We start from the raw sequence: 13,265 nt of genomic DNA, 5'->3' as shown, positions 1-13,265 counted from the left end.
CTGTGGATGGAACAGGACAGGAAGAACCTTCTAGAATTCATTCAGACTTCCACCTCTCACTCTTGCTTCCTCTTGTCCTTAGAGGGCCTTCCCTGTTTTCAACCCAATCTCTTGCTCCATGATTTGGCAGTTGTTACCCATACCCTCAGCAAAATGAAAACAAACACACAATAAAACAGATTTTTAAAGGAAACAGACAGAAATGCCACAAATGTGGCCTAGCTTCTTTCTATTACAAGAGCTTAAACGGTTGAATCAATGTCCCTATTGCTATTTTTTGTTTTGTTTTTAGCTCTAAGAATGCAGCCATTCATGAGCACTGTTCAGAACTGTTTCAGTCCATTCATGAATCAGACAACACCATGCACAAGTGTTTCAGTCCAGGACTTCACAAGGGGCACAAGGGAGAAACTTTCACAACGTGTTGTCTGAAGCAAGACAAAGGAAATTGAGGGCTGGGGGTGTAGTTTGGTTCCTAGACTGTCTGCCTAATGCACATGAAACCCTGGGTTTAACCCCCAGAATAAAGCAGGCATGGTGATACACTCTTTAAGTGGAGGCGGGGATCAAGTTCAAGGCCATTCTCAGTTACTTGGGAGGTCAAAGCCAGCCTGGGATCCATGAGACCTTGAACTAAATTAAAAAATAAAGTGTGTATGTATGTGTGTAAATTAGAAAGTGCCTAGTTAGAAGTTAGTTGTCAGCTTCTGATCTCTGAGGCCCCTAGCTAGAGGTTTATTGGTGGATTCTGGTCCAGTACTTGCTTCTGATTGGTGATGCGCCTAATTATAGGCTAGTTTTTGGCTTCTGATTAAATTTTAGTTTCATTTTCTTAAGCCAGTTGTTGACCAGTAACTCCCAAGAGGCCCTATTTGCTTAGATCAGAATCCAAGGCATTGAGCCCTAATTATTTTAATACTTTCCCAGTTTGCAGCCTCGTTTTTAAGATTTTCACCCAACCCTGTCTGTCTCTATCATGGCTGGTTTGTATTCGTCACAATGTAATTGTGATCAAGGTGTTTGTTTCTTTGTTTATAATGGGACTTTGCACTGTAGCCTAGGCTGGACTGGAATTCCCTATGTGACCTCTGCTGGCCTGGAATATGTGACAGTCCCCCTGCCTTGCCCTTCTGAGTGTGAGCCCCTGTACTGACTCTTGACTCCAGTTGCTGTTTGACAAAGACTCATGTAGTTCAGAATAGCCTCAGTCAGTCTATGTAGCTGCAGATGATCTTGAACTTCATATGCTCCTGCTGGTCAATACCTGAGCGTAGAGATTACAGGTATGCACCACCACCCCAGTTTTATGAGGTGCTGGTGATAGAAACCAGGACTTCATGCATGCTAGGAATACATTCTACCAAGTAAACCACATCCCCACTCCCAAACATCAGTTGAGTTTTTTTGTTTTGTTTTGTTTTGTTTGGTGTGGTAGAGAGTGGTTTCAGACAGGGTTTTACTATGTAGCCCTGGCTGTCCTGGAACTCACTCTGTAGACCAGGCTGACCTTGAACTCAAGAGATCCACCCACCTATGCCTACGTGTGTTGGGATTAGAGGTGTGCACCACCACCACCCGGCCTGATCACTGGTTTTTAACATGACTTTCAGTACAGATGTGGGGAGGGAAGAAAACTGAATGTACACATGGCTCTGGGACCTGTCTAGCCAGTAGGAATCTTTCATGTGCTTTGCTTCAGTGTGCTTCCTCCTTTATGAGGCATTTTCCACATATATTATCATTTCTCAGCTGGGATGAGAAAGTATTTTTCTTAACAACCTATGTCAATCATATCTAATATCAAATGCTTATTTGTGGCTGGATTTCTTCACTAATTTCTACTCACAGCCCCCAAGTTCCATACTGAATTACATTCCCTGAGCCTTGTACACCTGCATGTTGGTCACATAAACATAGAGGGCATCATTTTCCATCATCTACCATAAATTGCCCTGTATCCTAAATGGTTCCAATAGAAAGAAAAACCCAGGAAGTTGAAGTTGCAAGTCTCATAGCTTCAGGCTGCATAGAATCTGTCCTAAACTGTGTTTAGGGGGTGGTGTGTGTGTTTGTGTGTGTGTGTGTGTGTGTGTGTGTGTGTGTGTGTGTGTGTGTAGGTGGGCAAGTAGATGGCATATGGGTGCAATATGGGTGCATATCTCAGTGTGCATATCCCAGTGTGCATGCTTGTGGAGGCTGGAGTACAACCTCTAATGTCACCATCATTGCTCAAGAGCCATCCACTTCTGTCTGTCTGTCTGTCTGTCTGTCTGTCTGTCTGTCTGTCTGTCTGTCTGCCTGCCTGCCTGCCTGCCTGCCTGCCTGCCTGCCTGCCTGCCTGCCTATCTATCTATCTATCTATCTATCTATCTATCTATCTATCTACTACCTACCTACCTATCTATCTATCGAGACAGGGTCTCTCACTAGCCTCTAGCTTGTTGATTAGGCTAGGATTACTGGTCCCTAAACCCCGGGAATCTGCTAGTTCCTGCTTCCCAGCACAAGCCTCACAGGGCTCACCATGCCTGCCTTTTTAAATGCATGCTCTGAGGACCCAGCTCAGCCTTGTAACCACTTGACTGACTAAGCTAACATAATAAGTCAGCTACATAGTCTCCCCTGTTCCTAAATTTTTGTATGATTTCTTCTTGGCCTGGTTGGTGACTCTTTTTGAGGCAAATTAGGAGGAATCCTTTAACTACAGTAATGTTTCCAAAGCAGCTTATAAAAACAAACAAACACCAGATTGTGAGCCCCCTGACTCTTCAGGCAATGACAGTGTGTGACCATGCTTAAGGGTGACTGCTTAGCTCAAACTACAGATGCAAGTGTCTCAACTATTGCTACAGAGGAGAAAAGCAATGACCAATTATAACAAGCTACAACTGTTATTTACCTTCTCTTAAAAAAAAAAAAACCTTAAAGTTTATGTATATGTGTGCCTGCTTATCTGTATGTGCACCACTGTGTGCAGTACCCACTGAGGCCAGAAGAGGGTGTTGGCTCACCTGGAGCTGGAATTCCAGGCAGTTGTGAGCCACCCAGTGTGGGTGTTGGAAACTGAATCCTAGTTCTCTGCTAGAGCAGTAAGTGCTCTTAGTCAGAGTCATCTCCCCACCCCTTCCCTTCCCTTTTAAACACTAAGACACTTGGCATCTTGCAAGATCTCATTAGTGTAAGTCATCTGTTCAGTGTAGTGCATAGCCATATTGATGGAGACACGAATTAGAAAGCCTCATTTAACCTCAGTTTAAAGATACCAGGTAAGAGTATATGCAGGGGGCCTAGAACTGTACCTCAGTGTGACATTTAAATTCAGCTTGTAGAAGTCACCTATGAAAGTCTGGAGAGTGATTTCTCTGACTTCCCACTTCTTAACATCCTGATTTGAGCCCAGTATTCTGGATCATTTACCTGGTGATAACAAGAACTAAATGCGGTTTTTCTGAAGAACAATTGAACTTCCTGAGGGTCAAGTTACAAACTGGAATGCCCAAAGAAGTCACAGAAGGCCTGGGTGGTAGAGCAGGACTATGATCTCAGCACTCAGGTGGGGGAGGAGAATGAGGAGTTCAAGATCTTTAGCATTAGAATGAGTTCCTAACCAGCCTTAGCTGTGGAGGGGCCTGTTTCAAAAGTGACAGAAAGGAGGTGTAGCTCAGTTGGTAGCCTGCTTACCCAGCACACAGATAGCCCTAGGTTTGATCCCTAACACTGTGTAAACCTGGCTTGGCTGTACAGAAGGAATGTTCACAGCATCACCATTGAGTCAGGAACATTTGCTAAAATCCCTGAGTCCTCCCCACCATTCCTTTCTCCTCCCCCCAACCAAATGCCTCCTCACAGTGACGCCAGCCCTTCTCTCCTTTCTCAGAAAGAAAGCCCAGAGCATTGTCTGTCCTGATACCTTTGGCAGGGACTGACTTCTAGCCATTGCTTGGTATCTGTGAATGTCAGGTTCTAGAGTCCTCCATGGAGACCAAAACAATCTGAGAATTTCCAGGTCTTTCAGGAAATTGTGCAGCATTTGGGCAGAGTCTGTACGCATCCCTTTCCTTAAGCATCTTATAGGACCTATTAAAATACCAACACTGTGTGGATCGATTTTCATGCTATATTATATAAGGAATATTAGCAAGAGAACAATCTGTACACATTTTACCCAGACATTTAAAAACTATTTCTGGTCTGTAGTTTGAATCTGAGAATGCAGAATCCACAGATAGGGGAAATTGCTGTCATTTTAAAACTGGAAACACAGCATAGTGGCCAGCAGGATGGCCTGTGTCTTCCCATGAGATCCTCATGTCCCAAGGTCTGCCACTGTCTGAGGCCTGATTTAAGTGTTCAAAGAAAACCACATCTCTTGTTTCCTTGACTTCCAAGCCATTCAAGAGTCCTTCAGAGGCAGAAGGCTAGGGTGTTTGAAATCACTTTTCATGTTATTGACAGCATTTTTCACCTTACCATCTTAGGCCCCACAGTGAGTTTCAGTTTCATTTTGGCCACCTAAAGACTTATGTCATTTATAGCTCAGTGGTAGAATGCTTTCTTAGCATGTACAAGGCCCTGGGTTCAATACCCAGTACCATCAGAAGGGGAAAACAAAACAAAACAAAACCCTGAAAGTTAATTTTAAAAATCTTAAGGGCTGGGGAGATGACCCAGTTGGTAAAGTCCTTGCCCTGAAATCATGAGGACAAGAGTTTGAATTCCTACCACCCACAAAAAAGCTGGTTATAGTGGATGGTGCCTGTAGTTCCAGTGATGATGAGATGGGACGGAGACAGGAAGGCTCCCTGGGCAGCCCTTGTATTGCAATCAGTAAGCTCCAAGTCAGTGAGAGACCATGTCTCAAAACACAGTATGGAAAGTAACAGAGGAAGTGTCAGCTTTGGGCCTCCATATGCACACACACACACACACACACACACACACACACACGCACGCACGCACGCACGCACGCACGCACGCACGCACGCACGCACGCACGCACACATGCATATGTGTGCAGACACATACATTTGTATATTGACACACAAAATCTCAATGCTGTAGAAAGGAAAGGCAAAAGAGCATTACAAGGGTGATTTTTGTAAGCCATTCCTATACAAAATGGAGAAAATGACAGTTTTTTTTCTTGCAGCCTACAATCCTACACCAATGTCAGAACTATTTCTCTTCCCTAATCCCTTTGACGACTTTTCTTTTCTTGGGTAAACTTTTGTTTTTCTGTCCCTCGAGGCTATTTATAAACACTTTCCCACTTTGCAATGTGTTTGTTTCTAGTGTTTGTGTAATACACTCCATCATGCTGGTGTCTCGTAATTTATGGCTGGTTCCTTTAGTGCGAGGCATTAAGGTTATTTCCATTTTCTCTCTATTATAAATAATGGAAGCAAGAACATCTTTCTACATTGCAGCTTTTTTCCTGTGTTTGAGTTATATCCTTAGGACAAATTCCCAGGAGTGGGATTAGTGGGTCAAAGGGTCTGAGCAGCTTTATGGCTCTTAATATTTATTGCTGAATTGCCTGAAGGGTCATTCTAATTTACAGTGCCACCTGCAACATATGAGTGTCTATCCCTCCCAGGCTCACCAACATTGGCCTCTTCAGGCACTACTTTGGGCCAGATTTCAGAGGTATTAAGGCAACTTGTTACTCTCTTTAATTTCTTTAGTTATTAAAAACCTTACATACGTTTATCTGGTTCTGTTTTATATAGCTAGCTTTTCTTTCCATAGGGTGATATATCTTGATATCACATGAAAACTGTCTTATAATAAAAATGTCAAATGCAGGCTGGGGATATAGGTCAGTTGATAGAACAATCACCTGGTATTCAGGAGGTCCTGGGTTTGATCCCCAGCACAGCATAAAACTAAGTGTGATGTTGCAGCCTATAATCTTAGCAGGAGGGTCAAGGGTTTGAGGTTATAAGCTACACAGAGAGTTTGAGCCTAGCCTGGGTTAGAGACTCCGTCTGAAAATGAATAAATAAGTGCCCAGTTCACCCAGCACAAAGAGAGTATCAGTGAAGCCCACTAGGCTCATTCCAGGTTCAACAAATGACCCATTCAGCTGCACTGGTTTTCTTCACCCTTCTTTTCTCCTTTCCCATGTTCCATGCTAAAGCAAATCCTAGATCATGTATGTAAGTTTCCAGCACATGCATAGTGCCTGTCTAAAATGTGCACTTGTTCTAAGAAAATCACAGTGCTGTCATTGCACCTAACAAAATGACAGTCCCTTAGTATCAGTTAGTACCAGGTGTAATACAATTTTCCAGAGTATCTTTTTCCTGCTGCTTTGTTCCGGCCACCACACACATTCTCACATTTCTAAGTTGGGGCTGGACAGATGGCTCAGCAGTTAGGAGCACTGGCTATTCTTGCAGAGGACCCAGGCTTGATTCTCAGCATCCATGTGACAGTTCATCTCCTGTAACTCCAGTCCCAAGGGATCTGACGCCCTCTTCTGCCTTCTTTGGAGAGTCCACAAATGTGGTGCACATACATATATTTCAGGCAAAGCACCCAAACAACGTTAAATTGATTAATTTAAAAAGTTTCTCATATCAGTAGGTAAGAGATCCTTGTTTTTGAAGGTTGCCTAGACCTCCACTGGCAGGGTATAGTGCAGGTTGTTCAACTAGTCACTTATTGATGGAATTGGTTTTGTGGTTTCTAAAACCAAAAATCATATGTCCAAGTCATTTATAATTTGTCCAATGTATGTTTGGGATATATGCATAGAAAGAGCATTTATGGATCAAACAATCAACTTGCCTATGCTTTTCCAGGTGTCACTTGATTCCCTCCCCTGGGAATTCAGTGCAAAGTGATAACTTTGCACTGAGGGATTTTTTATAAATGGATGTCTGGATGCTCAAATACACAAGCTTGTTGAAAGTGTAACATGCCATTGATTGAGTCTGCATACTGATCTCACTTTTGAAGACATGACCTGGCACAGATTACCCTGGTTCTTGCCTTTGGAGACCCTCTGCTCTGTCCCAGGAAACAAGATACCTGAATGAAAAGCCAAGAGGACTCCAGGGTGTGCACACGATGTTACAGGTGTAACATGTGTTACTAAGGTTACAGTGCAGCTCAGGTCTGCTCCTGGAGCTGGTCCTGCCTACTGTAGTCCTCATGAGTCCCTAACCCTCTGAATTCCATGACCAATTTTAGTGATCCTTACCTCCAAACAACCATTTGATATCTGGTTGGTCAGATACAAATATATTAAGAGAAGTAACCAAATGCTTGAAATGTAGGTGCTTCATTAATCCAGCTAGGTACCATCTTTGTTGACTTGTTTGTATATGTCCTGAAGCACACTGCCTGAACTGTAAGGGGATGTTATCCAAACAGCACAGTGGTGTGGAGGGGTTGGCTACACAAACCTAACGGGACATCCCTGGGTCTCAGAACGCTCTGTTGTCAGAGATTCTCAGGTCAGTTGTGATCCAGGACACAGAATCCATAAAGAAGGGCTAGGATGTAACTCAGTGGGTAGAATGCTTACCTGATGTGCATAAAGCCCCAAGTTGATTCCCCATCACCCCATAAAAAAGATGTGGTGGTACACACATGAAATCTCAGCACCCAGGAGGTAGAGGCAAGAAGATCAGAGGTTCAAGGTCATGTCCAGCTATGTAGCAATTGGAGACCAGCCTAAGATACATGAGACCCACCCTGCCTCAAAAAAAAAAAAAAAAATTAAGTCAGAAAGCAATCTGCACACAGGTTCTATGCAAACAAGCAAAAGTATTTCTGCCCACTGATTACCTTGCTATTGTACAGTTCAGCATTTTCATCTAACGATCTTCCTCTTGTCTCTTTCTAGATTGAATCATTAAAGAAAAAAGTGCAACAGAAGCAGCTCCTAATATTGCAGCTTTTAGAAAAAATCTCTTTCCTGGAAGGAGAGGTAAGAGGCTACAGCTCTTTCAAGTTGGTGTCTTCCCTGCCATTAAATTTTATGTTGCTGATCCTGCTGTGGACACTTAATTAAAAATATGGCTATTTCCTGGCCTTGTAAAATTGATTGAAGGTTAACTGCCAGCTCTGCAAAGGAGCTCTGACAGCTCTTTTTTCTCTACCCTCTCCCTCTCCACACTCCAGCCTGCTACTCATGGCTGCGCTTTCAAATAGTGTATCTTCTTCAAGAATTCATCCAGCAAGTCTGATATGCTGCCAGTTCTCACGAGGGTATAGTGCTTTATAATCTGTGAATGACCTACACATATGTCCCTCACATGGTTTTCTTGGAAAACTCTTAAAACATTTAGAGAAGGATTGTGATTTCTGTATGAAATGGAAAATGAAACAAAAAAGGATGTGGCATCACCCAGCTCACCCAGCCAAAGAAAACCCAGACTCCCGGTTGAAGAACAGACTGCCAATCCAACACATTTTACCTGCAACTTGGAGTTGCTTCATAGTCTTGCGTCTGGCCTTTTGATAGGCATTTTGGGGGATTCTGTGGCAGTTCACAGGGAAAGAAATTCTGAATTGTAAGAAACTTAGGAGGCTGGGTATTAATAGAAGGAGCCGAAATCCAATTCCCCTGTAGGCTCCAAGTTTATTAAGAACTTGGCATTGAACCTTTATCTTCTTTGGCTCCATGAAGAGCTGGTTTGCCAAGCACCTGTCATTGTCACTGTCCCTCTCTGTGGCCTTTTCCCCCATGAGACAGCTCAGGAAACAACAGTGAAGCCAGGAGAAAGGTAGGATGGCATTTGTTGAGTGCCTAGTGTGTGCCGGGCATTGCTTTTCCTATGCTCTGTATAACATAGGCACAAAGAGTAGAATCAAATCTATCCTGGTGGAGCACTCAATTGTTTATTGATAGAGTGATCAGAAAGGTCTCTTATCTCTACAAAGGAATCATAGCTACACCTGTGTGGGACAGTCCTGTGAGAGCGCATAGGAAATGTTTGGCACAGTCTGGAAAGATGGACCAGCCATTAAAGGTTAGGCTCACAACCCAAACTGTAAGGAAATGCCTGGCATACTGAGTGAGTGCTCTGCTCTTAGATTATTGAAAGTGCTGCTCTCTGAATAAATTAGATATCCCCCGTTTTAAAGATAAGGGACTGAATTTCAGGAAAATATTGTCCGCATTTACAGTAGAGATTGCAAGTCTGAATCTAGAGTCTACCTCCTTGCTGCATGCTTGCAGACATGATGGTGATCCAGGCCATCATTTACTTTGATGGAGGGACTGCCTATGGCTACCAGGAGCCTCCATGGTCTCTAGAGACCTGATATCAGAGTAAATGGATATTTTTCTGTTCCCACACATCTCCTCCTTGGTCACTGGACCTAGCACCAGCTTTTTTTTTTTTTTTTAAGACAGTATCTCAAGTAGCCCAGGCTGGCCTCAAACCCTCTATTGTAGTCAAGGGTGACATTGAACACATGCTTTTCTGTCTCCACTTTCTAATTGCAGGGTAACAGGTATGTGCCGCCCCCCACCCTCGTTTCTGCAGCCACAGCCCTGGGTGTACTGGGGGAGGAAGTGCAGATACCCATCTCCCCTAGTGACAGTCAAGAGTCCCTGGAAGAGTTCTATGTGTCCAGAGAGGAGTTTGCAGAAGACGGGGAAGAGATGCTGACAGAGACAGGGCTCAGCCCAGAGGGTCCCTCACCTTGTTTCTGTCTGTGGCACTCCCAAGCTTTCCAGTAGGCCACAAAGAGTCCAGGGAATGCTGTGCAAAGTGAGGGGCTTGCCAACGTATGCTCTGCTAAATGTTCAGACGACTCGGCTCAGCTCATGGTTTGGGCTTTTGAGACATGGATATGCAGTGACTTTGGGAGGTGATTCCAGGAGGTCCCAGTGTATAATGGGGGAGATGCGGCTGGGGGAGGAAGCTGACCTCTGTGGGCAGCTGAGGCACATGGCACTTGGGGGTCTCTGAGACATAGAGTGGAACTAGCTTGAGTTATCTCCAGCAGACTAAGCACTCACTGACCCCACCAGACAGTGGCTAGGGTCTGCTGCTGGGGCTCTGGCCATTTGACCACCTAGGCAGGGTCACTTTTCCTGTGGTGGTCACAGGTAAGCCTGGGTAAAGACTGAGGAGGTCAAGTGTGTCAGGAGGCCGTGAGCATCTGAGGGTGCAGGAGGGCCCTGCAGTGTCAACTACACCAATCTCAGAATGAGACTGGGAATCCAGTCTCCCTTAAACATTTAAACGCTGACTATAAAGCTCATTAACCTTCCTTAAATTATTGAAATCCAGGGCAGACATGGCCAGTTGCTCTTGACCACTTTCCACATTAGCTTTCAATAGCAGACAGTGTACAAAATAAGTCACATAGAGAAAGTTTCAGTGCAGTTGGACTTAAGTATCCTAAAATATAAAATATTACACATTTAACTCATTATATCCTTAATTTTTTTTTACCTTAAGGCTACAGCTTTGTTTATTTCAGTATTGTTATGTATGTATATGTAGGCTAGAAGACAACAACCTTGGATGTCATTCCTCAGGAGGGCTGCCTACCTACCCCTATTGAGACAGGATTTCCCATTGGCATGGAATGTAGCCAGTAAGTTAGGCTGACTGGCCAGTGAGCCCCAGGGATTCTCCTGTCTCCCGTTCTCCAGAGTTGGGATTACAGGCATATCCCATGATACCCAGCATTTTACTCTCTCTCTCTCTCTCTCTCTCTCTCTCTCTCTCTCTCTCTCTCTCTCTCTCTCTCTCCCCCTTCCTCTCTCTCCTGACCTGTTCCTTGCGGGCTATGTGTGATTACTGACACCAATGAGTACCTCTCTTTCTGACTGATATGTGACTAACGATTCTGAGCTGCCCTCCTGTGGGCTGTCGTGTCCTGGGTGAGCTGACTCTCGCTTCAATTTATTATTCTTAGCACAGAGGTGTTATAGACCAGCATATAATTAATACCCGATAAACAACATTGCTTTGGAAAAGCTTCCTAGGTTAAAAATATCAATTACATTTCTTACATATCTTACAATCACCTTAATTTTATATTATAAAATTATCTTGGGATGCTGCTATAAAGACAGCATCTAATAATACTCCTTGCATATCATATATTAATTTTGCCCTTGACATAATGAACAAAAGGTGTTTCTCAGGCTCAGATTGCTGCCATATCATGACAGTTTTTCATCCTCTACTTTTAAGCAATTTTCTGTTTCTATAAGAAATGCCTAAGATAGGGAAATGGCTGAAGAGCCTTGGTTCTTACGCACATCTTTGCTTAGTGCCACAGTATCCTTAGATCTGTGGGGGGTGTATAGTGATGAGCCAGCGCTGGCTCACGAGAGTGAGCTGTATGCACCCCTACACATCTTGGTTCTTCACTTCATGGCATCATATAGAACTCAGGCAGGTTCAGTACTTGGGCAGGCTCAACCTGCTGTTGCATGGAGCTGCGAAAAGCTGTGAATGATCATGTTTCCTTAAAACATATAAGGAGAAAGCTCCCTTGGTAAAGTGGTTGCCTTTCGAGCAGGAGGACCTGATTTAGTCCCCAGAACCCATATAACAGGCAGGGAGTGGTGACCCTGAGACAGGTGGTTCCTAGGGCTTTCTGTCCAGCCAGCTTACGTTACTTAGTGAGCTCCAGGCTCATGAGAGACTGTGTCTGAAAAAAGCAAGGTTGATAGTGCCTGGAAAATGATAGCTGAAGTTGACCTCTCGCCTCCACACGTACACACATGCAGCTGTACATATATAAACACACATAAAATTGAGATTTATTTTGTGATTTTTTTTTTTGGTCACTCAATGGCATTGTTCTCAAGCGTGAATCTTGCAGATGACCGTTGGGTTGCACTCTTTAAAAGTGTATGTGTCTGATGGGAGACTAGATTCTGACCCATGTTTCATCATTGTCTATGTATGAGCATGAGCAGATCCATCCACTCACAGCTTAGGCTCAGTGACTCCATCTTTAAAAAGGGCAAGAGGAGGGAGAGAGGACTCATGTCACCTGTGAGATTCCTTTTATTTTTGATGTTCAAAAGCTTGCTGTCCCACCCCCACCCCTGCAAACCACATCAAGACATTAGACAAGCAGTCCAGGGGAACATTGGGTGCGTGATCCTGGACTCATGGGTGGTAGTCTGGAATCTTCTTTCCCTTTCAAACAGAGGCTATCAATTACTTCTTTGTTTTTTAATCATTCACTTTTAACTGTTGTTTAAAGTTACTAGGTTTTACATGCACACATGCCTCAAAAATACACACCAGATTCTCAGAAGCTCCTTTTGGCCTGGCTTTATCCCATTCTTTTGTTTTCCTCCTAAACAACTTTTTGTTTACTTAACTTCTGGAGAACAGATAGTCTATTCCCTATTTCTGACATTAAAAAAAAATGTTCTGGGCTGGAGAGATGACTCAGTGTTTCAGAGAATTTGCTGTACTTGCATAGGATGCTCATAAGTAAAAAATTAAAAATTTTAAATGTTCTGAGTCAGCAAGAATGCTCACTGGGTAAAAGTGCAGCTCTTGGACCCGTATTGTAGAAGGAAAGAACTGATCCTGCAAGCTGTCCTCTGACATCCACAGGTATACACACACACACACACACACACACACACACACACACACAGAGAGAGAGAGGGGGGGGGAGGGAGGAAGGGGGAGAGAGCGGGAGAGAGGGAGAGAGTGAGGGGTAATAAAAACACTTTTAAAAATAATTCTCAAAATAAAGAGTTATAGTGAAGAACAGCTAGCTGTTGCTTTTGCAGAGCACACAGGTTTAATTCCCTGAACCTACATGGTGGCTAAACAGTCTATAACTCCAATTCCAGGGCATCCAGCACCCTCTTCTGTCCTCCTTGGGCACCAGGCACACACTCCATGAATGTACAGACATTCAGGCAAACACTAATACACATAAAGGAGAATAAATCTTAAAAAGGATGCCCTAAAGTAAAATTAGAGGGTTGGTCTTCAGTGAGTGGCTAAGCCTTCTGGACTGGATTCTATTTTTCCTTGCTGAAAATCTTGAACTTACAGTGACACTGAAGAGTCACAGGAAATGACTGGCTTGTGTCCATCCTGTTCTTAACATGCACAGCGCAGGCACACGACTCTCTCTGTGTCTGGGGAACACTACTAGTTCTAGTTTCCTGAGTGGCATTGTGGCTGCATTACCTGGCACATAGCTCCCCACATGAATTTTATTGGACATGTTCTTGCCTAGGTTTCTGAGTCAGTTACTGGCTTCCCTGGGTCTGAAGGGAGCTTGGAGAGGAGATGACTGCTGCC

General features: G+C 43.8%; 1 protein-coding gene across 1 annotated transcript in view; it reads left to right on the top strand.

Annotated features, from left to right (window-relative positions):
• Myzap (myocardial zonula adherens protein) overlaps positions 1-13,265 on the top strand; it is an 87,959-nt gene that overhangs the window by 58,683 nt on the left and 16,011 nt on the right. The window contains exon 11 of the mRNA XM_027411212.1: positions 7,856-7,939. Coding sequence (XP_027267013.1) covers positions 7,856-7,939 — 84 coding nt within the window. The remainder of the gene's footprint in view (positions 1-7,855; positions 7,940-13,265) is intronic.

Source organism: Cricetulus griseus, chromosome 4 (assembly GCF_003668045.3).
Source record: "Cricetulus griseus strain 17A/GY chromosome 4, alternate assembly CriGri-PICRH-1.0, whole genome shotgun sequence".
In the NCBI taxonomy this organism is placed as follows: Eukaryota; Metazoa; Chordata; class Mammalia; order Rodentia; family Cricetidae; genus Cricetulus; species Cricetulus griseus.
Note: the sequence above shows the minus strand (reverse complement) of the source record. Positions and strands in the feature narration are given on the sequence as shown.